Source organism: Dendronephthya gigantea, unplaced genomic scaffold (assembly GCF_004324835.1).
Source record: "Dendronephthya gigantea isolate DGI-Jeju-01 unplaced genomic scaffold, DenGig_1.0 000007F, whole genome shotgun sequence".
NCBI classification, from domain to species: domain Eukaryota; kingdom Metazoa; phylum Cnidaria; class Anthozoa; order Malacalcyonacea; family Nephtheidae; genus Dendronephthya; species Dendronephthya gigantea.
The window spans coordinates 2,743,608-2,756,721 of record NW_021163017.1 but is presented as its reverse complement, the minus strand read 5'-3'; the positions used below and the strand labels follow the sequence as shown (position 1 = coordinate 2,756,721).

Genomic DNA, 13,114 nt, shown 5'->3' with positions numbered 1-13,114 from the left:
GGCAAATTAATAATTGCCCCGAATATGTAGAGCAATTTTTAACGGATTAATAAATCATGCATGCACAGATCGGTCCTTGTCATGCACATATGACCCTAAGCATTCATAAAAAATTGTCTGCGAAAAGAGAGCCATAATTAATCCAGCCTGTTTTAAACTCATACAGAGGAATGACAAAAAATTCGAAGCTAGCGCTATTTTCCCTCTTGCGTTATTGTTAATCGGACTGAATGTATAAATTGATAAGACTATAGGCATATTGTCAACGAGTTACATGAAAAATTGTTTCAAAACACGAATAGCAACAGACCTTTTTCATAATGACGTCAAGCACGAAGTTTGATTGGCTCGATAGTTTTGTGGAGCCAATAAAATTTCGTGTAAAATCAGACTTTCGCGTTTGACGTCATTATAAGAAAGGTCTATTGCGAACTTTGTCGCACTATATATAAGTATATATCAATGTGTTGATTACAGTTTTGGGGTCCTGTAAAAGTTCGTAAGAGCAATAAGCAATTAGCAATACAATTTATGCAAACCAGTTTTTATAACAAATACAACACGCTAACAAATTTTGTAAAAATTTTAGAAGAACAGTTGCTCTTTACTTTTTGTATCTAGTTTCCATTCTTCAAAATGAAGGTGGTGATAATATAGAAAAAAAGTTCAAAACTTCGATGGTCGCTTATGGAAAAGATGGCATACGCAGTATCAGATACCCTTTCCCTTAGCTCCGGGCCTGGTCCCAACAGTTAATTACTCCGGCGTCAGCGACGGAGTTGAAAATTCGCCCCGGTTTTGTTTTGTTGTTTTTTTGTTTTTTATTTTTTTATTTTTCGTCGTCGCAAGTGTGTAATGGCGCGAAATATTACTTGTATTTAAAACGTGTATGTGACTGTATTTATCTACGTCCCAGTCTTATCTCCCAAGAGTTGTGGTGCACAGCTTTGGCTAATTTTCCAATGCGCGATTCGATTTCGCTCGCATGATACGGCAATTTCTCCAAGAGGAACAAATAAACCGTTCTTTTCATGCTGTTCGATTAAGTTTAGATAGAATTGGGGTAAGAATATATTTAATACATGTAGATTCCGGTCCTATTTTAATAATATCGCTGCTATTTCGCCGTTTAACAAGATGATGTGGTCGTGTATGGGCGCGTTGACACGTCGCGTTGTTTGCACAGGATCGGAGATTTAATATAACTATATAAGCGCAAATTCCAAAGGCAAACTGTAAGACGAAGCGAATGTATCATGCGGTTTATTTACATTTTTGAACAATTGAACTTCTATACTGCGATATGCTTCTGAATTTCGCGATCGAACATTTAGGTTCGCAAGGCATCTAAATGCGAATATGTATGCGAAACAATACGCGAACTGTATTGTTTATGTTCAGAAGCTCTATATTGAAGACTGGCACGTGCGCCGGAGTTAACGCCAGAACGGCGTCTTGTTTAGAATGAAATACGACCTTGCAATTGCGAAAGATCGCTTTAATTCGCCTGTTCTACATTACGCTTAACAGCAATGATTTATGTTTAACATCGCAAATCTAATTCGTCGCAAATGCAAAAAGTGAGGATTATAGGATTTTGACGAATTTTTTCATCCACGAAATTTCGGGGCATAAAAAAGATAAGTAATTTTTTTTCCACATGAATTTTCATGATACCATTAACTACTGTAGTAGAACCTCTTTTCAACAATTTTTGAGCTATGACTAGTGGTTTTATGCTTCTTATGCCCCAGTATTACTAATTTACTTTGTATATGAATTATTTATAGCACTTTTGTTTCTTTGTAAATTATAAATACAATATTATTAACTTTATTATATATATTAATTGTGATAATATAGCTAACATGCAGTTTTGTAGTCGATACTATAATCACTTACGCCTACAAAAGTCGCTTTCTCATACATGGACAAGTTCCAACTCGTCCACTCGTTCTTCTGATTCTTGTTTTTCTTGGACCCGAGACTCATCGACAAGCCTTAAATTTGGCTCCGAGAACAGGTCCCTGTTGCCATAGAAGAGTTTTTGCCAAAAGAAATTAAGTACGCGGGCGTGGAATGTCAGCCTTAAACCGATGACTATCACCATCACCGACCGGAAGTGGCCAGCTTTTTCTGGGAATTTATTTTCGATCAGGGGGGCGACTTCTTCTGCAAGGTTAAGCATCATACCAACTACTTTACAGGCATTCTCGATCAGATACAAAACAACAGCCCACCAATAGATGATGAAGTTTGAATTTTTACGCAGGCAATCTTCAGACCATACAAGAGTGCAAAATGTATGTCTTGATTTTCTCCAGGCGATGCGAGGTAAATAGTTTAAACAGCAGATCAGGAGGACAGTGACTGGGACAGAGAACAAAATAAGGATTGAAATGGACAAGCTTGTCTTTTCCAACCTAGTGTTGTAGAGTCGAATGCTGTAAAACAACAGCGACACCAGTGTTAGAAACATCAACGACACAAAATATCCTTTTTTGTAAATTTTCTTCGCTTTTCCGATTTGATAGTTTACTTTTTCGCAATTCAAATACACGATGAGCAGAAGAAGAGCTGAAGACATGATGGACATTAAGAACCAAGCAAAGACCCAGTGTCTAGGTTTGGCGATAAATACTTCCTGGCTGCAGTTTACCATTGAAGCGTGGTCGAAGATGATGCATTTCGTGTCGAATACGGAGGCAAAGATAGTCGATATCAACCAAGGAATGGAGAGAACGACGAAGATCACCTACAAAATAACGTAATGTGTCGTTCGTCAGTGTTAATCTTGGGGATTGAACAGAACCGTTGGCAAAAAGTTCTGGACCTCGCCATTGGTCCCAACTACCCCCTAGACAGGTTAGAGCACATAGTAGTGAAAACATTGTTTCCTAGCTTGTAATGTTCCCAACGCTTAAAACTTCTGTAAACCGGCGCTGTCTAATTCCGCTCGTCCGTTTACCCGCATCCGCATTCACGTTGAGAAAATAATCTGTGCCTTGTCTTAACATGTAGATGGGCTGATCTCTTTAATGAATATATACCGGAATTGTTTGAAAATATAGTATGAAAGTTTTCAATATCCATACAAATTGGTTATATGGAAATGGTTCAATAGATAAAAAAAAATGATTTAACGGGAACAGTTGTACAGTTGAACAACATTTGAACAGTTGTATTTGTTTTATGTAACAACGAAAACAAAGCGTTAACGTTGCGTATTGACTTACTGTGCTGTTCAATGTTTTAAATTCCGTTTTGTGCCGCATTTCGTATAAACATTATTCGATGTCGCGTATGTTTTTCATTATATCATATTATAACCAAAAAATTAACTCTTCGATTTAAAGTCGAAAGCGAGACTTTAAATAGTTGAACAAAGCAATTTGAACAAGTTATAATTAAGTACTTAATGGAAATAGTCAAAGGCAAGTGAATTGTATTTTGCTGTTTTTAATGTCTATTATGTCTATTAAACAACACTTTTGGTTATTAATTCTATTGAAATTTGTAATTGTAGCCGCACGTACCTTCAAACATGTATCCATAATGTTAAAACGTGCGAAATTCGGCAGTTTTATACTTAAAGAACACTCTCGTTGCTTAGAATTGTCTGTGTACATATCATTTTCATCACGATGAACTTGGACATCGTGTACGATGACGCTTTCCACTGTCTCGAGTGTTTCTTCTTCTAGAGTAACGTAATTGGCCATCGCAACTACTTATATATTATGTCGAACATTTTTGTCGAACTGCAACTCTGAATCCACAAACGGAATAGAAAATGTACCCGCATAACTTTTTATTATGTTCTTTCAAACTCCAACAAAATATTGTAAAAGGGGAAAGTCCCTAATTGGCATTTGATGAATCGCAATGCATTCTAATAGTTTTTAGTTCAATCATACGTTTTCTGTTATGGTGGATTGGTGGTTACTTTTTTAGAGGAAAGCTTCTGTAGTAGCTAGCAACAAAGGGAGTGTTTTATCGTTTTTACTTCAATTACAAACGTTTATTTATAAGTGTCGTCTATTAATTGTTTCAACGACATAGGGGGTTCCCCTTTAATGCTGCTTCTTATTATTTGAATAACTATTATACAGGTGTTTTTTTTATCAAGCCTACAGTAGTTATTGTGTAATGACAATTGTCAATCTTTTGTCTAAGTTGAAGTAAACCAAGAAACTCGGTATGGTCCCAATTATGCGGAGAATCCTCGTGACATTGTATGTGTGCGATGATAATATATATACAAACACTTAATTTGCACACAATATTGATTAATTGTTGTAATAATTGAAATTTAAAAGCTTTCGTTTAAAGTCAGGAAGCTTGTGGAAAAAAGCAATTTTTCAACTTCTAACGCGTTCTTTATATATAGTGAATATTCAAAGTCTTCTCTAAGTTTATTTTTATCGCTGTTTTACAATTTGACTAAATGTTTCCAACAGTCAGCGCTGGCGTGAGCTGTAGCGCGTGGCTGGGGGCCTGGGGCAGGAACTCGCGTGATGTTTACGTGCGTATGAAAAACGAACGCCTGTGTGGAAGCAGCCCTAACATTTCTGTTAATGTAATGTGTCGTATCCTAGAAAGCAGTCCTCGTCGGCAGCACAAAGAAGCAGGAAGTTGAATGAGCCGCTGAACGCGACTAATATGGTAACAAATATGTCACATGTGACCACGATTTATTTCGATTTGCCAAAATTAAGGTTGGCTGCGTGGGAGATCATGTGGAGAATCAGTCTTGGAAAGAAAACTGACCGAATTTATGACTCGCTTCAGGTCGAGAAATAACTATATACTTCCTCATCGGCTACCAACATTACATCGCAGAATGTCGCGGTGATTGATGAAAAACAGGCTTAAGTAGTCTCAAGTTACATGTTAGTTAAAACCTGCAAAGATCAACATATCAGTTATATTTACGATATACCATGGCCATGGTTGATTCCATCACCGTTGTGATTCACGAAAAGGTCGAGGGTGTTGTTTTGAGCGACTTGCAGCCCCAAGACGCAGCACATTCTGGAAATGATTCACAGAAAGAAACTAATTGTCAAGGACAAAATTCGTTTCCGAAGAGATTTCGAAATTTAGCCCGATCAAATTTCGCATGCACTGATATTTTCTTGAAGGTATGTTGGTTTTCCGTATTGTCTAAGACAAAGATAGAGTTCAACAGACATGGTCTTAATGTTTATCGACCAACTTTTCAGCACGAATCTTCATTTAACATAATATATTTGACCGTATGCACCGTATGACCGTATGACCTAGATAGTTCGTTCTCTAACGGGACGATTTCTCTTGCATATTACCGCTACCATTGGCATAGGAATTCGTAGTTTGAACGAAATTGAGACGGAATACTTTCTGTCTAGATTTGTATAGGCGCTCTGCAAGCATGCACCCTTACCGTTAGAGTAATACGATTTTACTATACAAGACAGAGTGTTAAGTGGTATTCGAAGTAAATTTAAAAAATAGAAAAAAAATCCAACCGGAACAGAACGATACTTTACCAGTAATAAACAGCTAGTATGTAATACGACATGAATTGCATCGGGAAACAGCTCGGAAATTACACGGGAAAAGTGGTGCATGTGATATATATATATACATACAAATATATATATATATATATATATATATATATATATATATATATACAAATATATATATATATATATATATATATATATATATATATATATATATATATATATATATATATATATATATATATAGTCGTGTGAAAATATTGTATTTCTTCAGTTTATCAAATGATCAGGAAAATTTAGTTTAACTTGTTAAACAATCGCAAACAAAAATCATTATGAAATGATGTCCCTGTTTTGAATAACAATCATGCCGAATAAAGAATTCGACGTACAAACGTGATGTACCCATGGTGTCATATTCGCTATCGTTCGTATAAATAATTTGTCTTCTATATACATATATATATATATATATAGCATTGGCATGCATATATCTCTGTTTCCGGGCTAGTCCTAATACATCAATATATTCACTGTATCATAAATTATTTGCTAATCGTTTGGGCGGTAGAGCGGTCTTAGTGGTATGTTGAGATCAGTGATATTCTGGTAGATTAAACTATACACAGAAACAAAATAGACCAATATACGGGTGATAAATTTAACCACGAAGTTGTGAGAACTAGGAACAACCAATTGCCCCTCTTGTGGCGGCTAGCTTAATTTAGCTGTAAAGTTTTATTTATTGAGCGCGAAATTTTGCCCTGTCGGACTATAGGGTAAATATATAAGGATTTTGTACATCCGTACAGGACAGTTCAAACAATCAAACACTGAAGCTTTGTGTAAATAAATTAGCATATTCTCACTTGTCAGCATTTTGCAATATTGATTTAGTATTTGATCTTCCTGTATATTTGTAATCTTCAGGAACGGTTTCACAACAGCTAGGAACGGCAACCTCGTACCCAGGGTAGGAACGGCTGGTTTTTATTTAAAGATTCTTCATCCGGAATATCAATTTTTCACATCTGTAAATTTAAAAATGACTTGTTCAGGGCAATTACGACTAAGGAACCGCGAACATTATTTAATCGTGCAAATTAGCATTCACCGTATGCACATGCCAGTTGCCAGTATACCGCGCAGGGATTGCTGAGATATAAATCGTAACGATGCTGGTGCATCGCGGATAGCATTTAGTTCAGTTGCCAAAACAACTATTTTGTTAGCCGGACGTCCAGAATATCCCGGTCCAAATCTATGTCAAAGTCTATTTAATGTTTAGACCTCAGTATACGCTATTAAATTCCAATACACATTTCACTTGTGATATTGATACTAAAAGTTTGCACAGCTGCTGCTTGTCTGTTAGTCACTTAGCGGGTGTATAATTCTTCCGTTGATGAATTAATATGAATTAATAATTGCTACGCGTTATCTTACGGAAACCGTCTATAGATACACAGTGGCGTAGCCAGACTGACGATTTTGTCCCGCTATGTAAATTTCGAGTTATTATAATTATTCATGTCTTTAGAAATCTATTGTTTTCACAATCAGTGAACATTAACATTATATTAGCAAAGCGGGAAAAATCGACAGGCTTGCTACGCTACTGTGGATACAGTGTATAAACATTTCCATGTTCCTGAATAAAGTTTATAAACCTTTATTATCAGTTGAGGCATCATCTTTGGCCCTGCAAGAATATTTGAATTCCCTACCAATCAATGCTTTTTAAAAATATAAAGGGGGTGTCACACCTCCCCGTATGGATTTCCGTATTCTACCATGGCTTTCTGTGAAAGTCGAACTGCTTAGATATGTGCACCCAACCTATAAAAATAAATATAAATATTATGATAAACTGCATGCCTCAAAAGAATTGACTTGGTTAGATTGATTTGTAACCATATGTTACTTATTTAATGCACAGGTAACCTACATCTTTCTATGTATTCCGTGGTTCATCTCCACAATATTTTTCTCCATATTCGACACGAAATGCGTTATCTTCGAAGAAGCTTCAGTGATAAACTGCACCCAAAATTTCTTGATCTCAAATCCAACGCACTGGGTCTTTGCTTGGCTTTTGATGTCAATCATTGCTTCAATTCTGCTCATCGCTATCATTCGCTTAAATCACAAGAAGATGAACTATCAAACCGAGAAAGCGAAGAGTATCTTAAAAAAAGGCTATTTTGGTTCGTTCGTATTCTTGCTGCTGATTTCACTTGTCTACTATGTCATTCGAATCTACGCCACCAGATCAGAAAAGACCAGTATCTCGATTTCAATTCTTGTGTTCCTTTGGTTGCCCGTCACTGTGGTACTTATCTGCTGCCTGAATTACTTACCTCGTGTACACTGGGCCACAACAGTGAATGCACCGCGTTTCACAATCGTTTGGTGGAAAGATTGCCTCAACAAAAATTCAAATTTTATTATCTATTGGCTGGCTCTTGTGATGCATTTCATCGAGGTAACCTCTAAAGTGGCCTCCATAATGCTTGACGTGGCGCTCGAAGTCGCCCCCCTGATCGAAAACAAGTTATCAGATGAATCAAACCAGTTCCGGGGGGTGTTAGTAATAGTGATTGGTTTCAGATTGGCATTTCACGTACGCGTTTTGTCCTTTTTCTGGGAGAAGCTTTTTCATGGGGAAAAGGATTTGTTTACAGAGCCAAACCAGAGACTTTTTGAGGAGCCGTTAGTACAAAAAAGCCAGCAAGATGAATTTGAAAAAACATTTAAGTTAGAAGAAGTAATCTGCTCATAGAAAAACGAAATGCACGCATAGTACATTATTGCTTTATGCCGTTTTTAATGGCACTTTTACGCTTAGATTAACGCTTACCGGCAAACCCCTAACCACAAACGGCAAACATAAAGGAACATTGGCAACAAAATTCTGTTTCCTCACTCGAGAGTAGGAGCGGATCCGGACTGATGCGACTGAGACTGATGCGCAGAAAGCTACACAAGCTTTAGAGTTAGCGGTTTGCCATGAACGTCAATCTTTTTGTTCGCGCGATATAAATATATACACAATTTGTACAAAAAAATATTTCTTTATTTCTTTTAAACAAATATATCCCAGGAAGAGCTTTTCTCGCTTCTTGCACGGTTTCCATGCAGATATCTTGATAGTCTTATTTACACGAGACGGTCAATTTATTCGTTTATCACAGTGAAAACTGGAACCACGCCCAATTTTATTTGTGCTCAGACTAATAGAAGGATGAAATGGGTACGGGTACGCATTTTAGCCTTGCCATGCCGATAAATCGAGTGTACTGTAAACAGGGCGTATGTAATATAAGATCAGTCGTACGGGGCTAAGAATTTGGGGTGTGCCAGTCAGCTGCCAAGTTTAGTTGCGTGTTTGTGGCAAAGGCAAAGGTAGTAAATGCGGTAAGATCACGTAAGGAACAGTGACAAATCAATCATTTGTTTATTTTTTCATTTTAAAATTTCAAAATTTTTATATGTAATTTTGCTTAGAGATGGCGTGGCCCGACATCGGTCAAATTCCCACTTTTTTTCACAAAGGAATACCGATTACTGTAATTGGCTAGGATTTTTTCATTCGAACATTCAACAAAAACATGTGAAATGCATGTATTGAGTGTAAAAGCACTATAATGATATCTGTTCACTCCTATCAGTCAGACGATTTCCGGCAAATTATCGTCCTCAATCCGTCCAATTTCCTCTTGTTTCGCTACCGCAACGGTTTGCAAAGGTTCATCCACAAGCCTTGAATTCGGTTCCGAGAACAGATCTTTGTCCCCGTGGAAGATCTTTTGCCAGTAGAAGGTGAGCACGCGGGCGTGGAACGCCAATCTGAAACCGGTGACTATAATTAGTACCGCCCGGTACTGACCAACTTCATCCGGAAACTTTTTCTCTACCAAAGGCGCAACTTTTTCGGCTACGTCAAGCATTACGCTTGCCACTCTACAGGCACTCTCGAAAAAATATAAAATTAGAGCTAACCAATAGATGATAAAATTTGAATTCTCTTGAATTATATGAATCCAAAAAAACTGAGTGCGACGTTGTAGATCGTCTTTCCAGCGAACGCGGGGTAGGTAATTTAAACAGCAGATTCGAAAGCCACTGACAGGCACATGGAACAATATAAGAAATGAAATTGACAAACTAGTCGCTTCTGCTCTGGTATTGTAGAGTCGAACGCCATAATAGACCATAGAAACCAGAAGTAAAAGCATTAATGACACAAAATATCCTTTTTTGAAGATTTTCTTTGCTTTGTCAGTTTGGTAGTCAATCATTCTGTAATTCGCACGAACGATGAAGATGAGAATAATGGAAGACACGATAGACATTGAGAACCAGGCAAATACCCAGTGTCTAGGGTTGTAGATAAAAATATCTTGACTGCAGTTCACTACCGAAGCGTGGTCGAAGATGATGCATTTCGTGTCAAATATGGAGAAAAAGATAGTTGAGATGAACCAGGGGACGGACAAAACGATGAATAACACCTACAAAATAATATGATGGTATTATTATCGTTTGTAAATTATTTTACACGACGTGCTGGGAGAGATTTCATGCTAACTCTGCGTGCTGATGATAGCTCCAGTGGTGGATCTAGGATTCCAGGGGAGTAAGGGTAGAGCAAGTTACTACATTCAAAGCTAACAAAATGCGCCGTATGAGCTATATATGATATATTTATCAGGGATTGACCCCTTATAGACTTGGCTTCCGAAATCAAATCAATTCATTCTCTTCTTTTCACAATATAAACGGAAGTTATCATAATTGGATAACAAATTGACTCGTTCCTGGAAGTGAGATACGATGAACCCAAGGCTGATTTCTTCCCTTACGAAAAAAACACATGCAAACCATATGTGTTTCCCATGTGATTCACATGTGGATACGTGTGATCACATGTGGTACACATGTGATCATATGTGATTCACATGTGAATATACGTGGTTATTTGGAGTCTACATGTGAACCACATGTGATGCGCATGCGGTTACATGGATACACATGTGAACCAAATGTGATGCATATGTGGTCACATGGGATACACATGTGAATCACATGTGATGCGTATGTAGATCCATGGGGAATATCTGTCACACATATGGTTCATATTTGAAAGCCAAAATCGGCCGAGTAAAATCCCTTCTCGCATTCTACCTAGAACTAAAACTTTTTAAATTATGTATATGTTAAAATATAATTCAAATCATACTATTATCCGTGGTTAAACCTGGCGGACTCCTGGAGTAAGAGATATGACATATTCAAGACATCTGCTGAATACTTATCCTTTTTGTTTCAAATTTGAATAGCTTCGATTGTATATAAAGTCAAGTGACATTGCTGATGTCAGGTCATTTATATTCTGGATTTGAGCGCTGGCAAACGTAACTCCCTCTTGTTATAGTCTTGTAAGTAATTCTTCATGAATAATATTTACAATTTACGAAGCCGTATGAAATACCTACCAACCTTCAAGCTGATGTCGATGATATCGAAACGCGCTAAATTTCGTAACTTCTTCCATAATGAGTATTCTCGTTTCTTTTTAAATTCCTTCTTTTCACCTTCTACATCCGTCAGAATGGGTCTATCGTCTGCCTCAAGTTGTTCTTGAATATTATTCTGATCATCATAATTGTCCATACTCCCCATGGTTGCTACAGCGCAAAGAGCGTATATGTTATTCACAAGCAAATCTGAAACCACGACGAAGTAGAATAAAGTACAGGTTTTTAATAAATCTGAGCGTATTATTATTGTGCAACCTATTTTATAACTATATTCAGGGAAAGCCCCTTCCTTGAAATATTGTGATGACCTTGTGCAACTTCACATATAATGTCATCACCTATCAAAACATCCTGCATCAGCGATTCTATTGACAATAAAAACTAGGAAGGTTTCTTCGCAGAATTTGAGTCTGAATGCTATTGTAGCAATGTAAAGTTGACCTTATCGTATCCACCGAATGTTTTAAATCTATATATATTAGATACGTTTCAACACGTTATTGTAGATATGTGATGTGATCATTGTCAAGTATATTTATATGTATATAACTAAATGACGCTCTCTCAACGAAGAAATATTCATATTTGGCAACTCTGAATCTAACCGGAAACTAGGCTACGGTGCATGCCCTTTCTCGATATACGAGCAACCGAAAGCCGCCCCTGATAAAATACAAGATACAAACTTAGCGTGTTCACTTTTAGTTACTTATTATTATTCCGTATTCCTGATGTATATCACATGTATAAGTACGTTCATATATGAAAATTATGAATGAATATATACATCATGATGTTGAAATACATGTATTCTACACTCTGCCGAGTGCCGTCAGTGATATATATCTAGCGTGATTTTAATTTCCTGTTTTGAATATTTTCTTACTTCCCAGTTCTGATGCTTCAGCTTCCCTAGTACTATAGTAGGTAAATATTGTTGGGACTACTCAAAGTAGGGACTGAGGAATACTTTTGGAATAAGTAAACTCTCTCCGCTCAATGTCATCTTAAAAACAATTATTAGCTTCTATTTCGTTGTTGCAGTAACTACTACATTAAGTAAAAGTGTATCTTAGGCATGCGGATGAGCCCTAATATGGGGCAAAACAGTTCAACGGGCAGTCTAAGGGATACGGTTTAAAAAATCGTGTTTAAAACATCTTAATATGCCACTAAATGAGTAAGAGCTACAAATTTCCGCAAAACTCCGTGATTAGATCATTTAGGGTGTGTAATTTTGTCAATAACCACCACAGGATTATCATTATGTATGACGTCATGCGTGACGCCATACGTGACGTCATAAGTGACGTCATAAATGACGTTATAAATTTGGACTAAGGTATTAAAAATCCTAGATCCGCGCATGGTAGAGCTATCATCAGCTCATAGCATACATGTAATTACCTACAAAAGTAAACCGCTGAAGGCTTCCGTCAAGCCGGCAAAAGGATTATGAAATCATCATGTTACAAGAAAGCATAGTGTCAGTGATCTATTGATCAATTTGGAAAAAAAAATCCCATTGTAACTTAATGACGTAATGTCTCTAAGTGATATGACAGATTATCGGGCTTTGTGAAAATTTACTGAGTGTTTAGTTACGTGTGAACACATTTGAGAGATATAATATGTATACATCGACATTGTATACCATTTCTATTTCTATATAAATGATGCAGTGTTCTTAGCGCCATGAAAGATTATCATCAAACAATCGCCCTATGATTTAGATCTTTTGTTGAGAGGCAAAAGCCAATGAAAATTTCTCATAACTTGAACTAAAGCGAGAGCCCTAATATCTGTCTGTTTTTCACGAAGCAAATAGCGGTCGCATGCATATGTGATTAATTGTGATCATCTTATTGACGTTCAATGCCAATGGCTTACCTTAATTTTTTTCTTCTTTTGCTTATTCGACTTGCGGCTTCTTCTTTTCAACGAGTTTTCATCTAATGTTTTAATTTCCGTGCAAAAGTTATCGGAAAACATCGAAATTTGTTTCGCCAAATCTGTTGGCAACCAATCTGTTTTCAATGCATTTAAAATCATAACCTGTTC

At 36.8% G+C, this 13,114-nt stretch overlaps 3 protein-coding genes across 3 annotated transcripts; 1 reads left to right on the top strand and 2 right to left on the bottom strand.

Moving 5' to 3' along the window:
* Positions 1-1,920: 1,920 nt before the first annotated feature.
* Positions 1,921-3,760, bottom strand: LOC114517304. The gene is made up of 2 exons (XM_028536980.1): positions 3,537-3,760; positions 1,921-2,755 (listed from the first exon to the last, which is right to left on the bottom strand). Exons 1-2 carry the CDS (start codon positions 3,720-3,722, stop codon positions 1,922-1,924), a joined length of 1,020 nt encoding a protein of 339 aa, XP_028392781.1. The 5' UTR covers positions 3,723-3,760; the 3' UTR covers position 1,921.
* Positions 3,761-4,917: 1,157 nt separating this feature from the next.
* LOC114517065 lies at positions 4,918-8,554 on the top strand. The gene is made up of 2 exons (XM_028536709.1): positions 4,918-5,144; positions 7,450-8,554. Exons 1-2 carry the CDS (start codon positions 4,944-4,946, stop codon positions 8,290-8,292), a joined length of 1,044 nt encoding a protein of 347 aa, XP_028392510.1. The 5' UTR covers positions 4,918-4,943; the 3' UTR covers positions 8,293-8,554.
* Positions 8,555-9,013: 459 nt separating this feature from the next.
* LOC114517066 lies at positions 9,014-11,260 on the bottom strand. The gene is made up of 2 exons (XM_028536710.1): positions 11,013-11,260; positions 9,014-10,024 (listed from the first exon to the last, which is right to left on the bottom strand). The coding sequence occupies exons 1-2, from the start codon at positions 11,193-11,195 to the stop codon at positions 9,182-9,184; spliced, it is 1,026 nt and encodes a 341-aa protein (XP_028392511.1). The 5' UTR covers positions 11,196-11,260; the 3' UTR covers positions 9,014-9,181.
* Between the last annotated feature and the right edge of the window lie 1,854 nt (positions 11,261-13,114).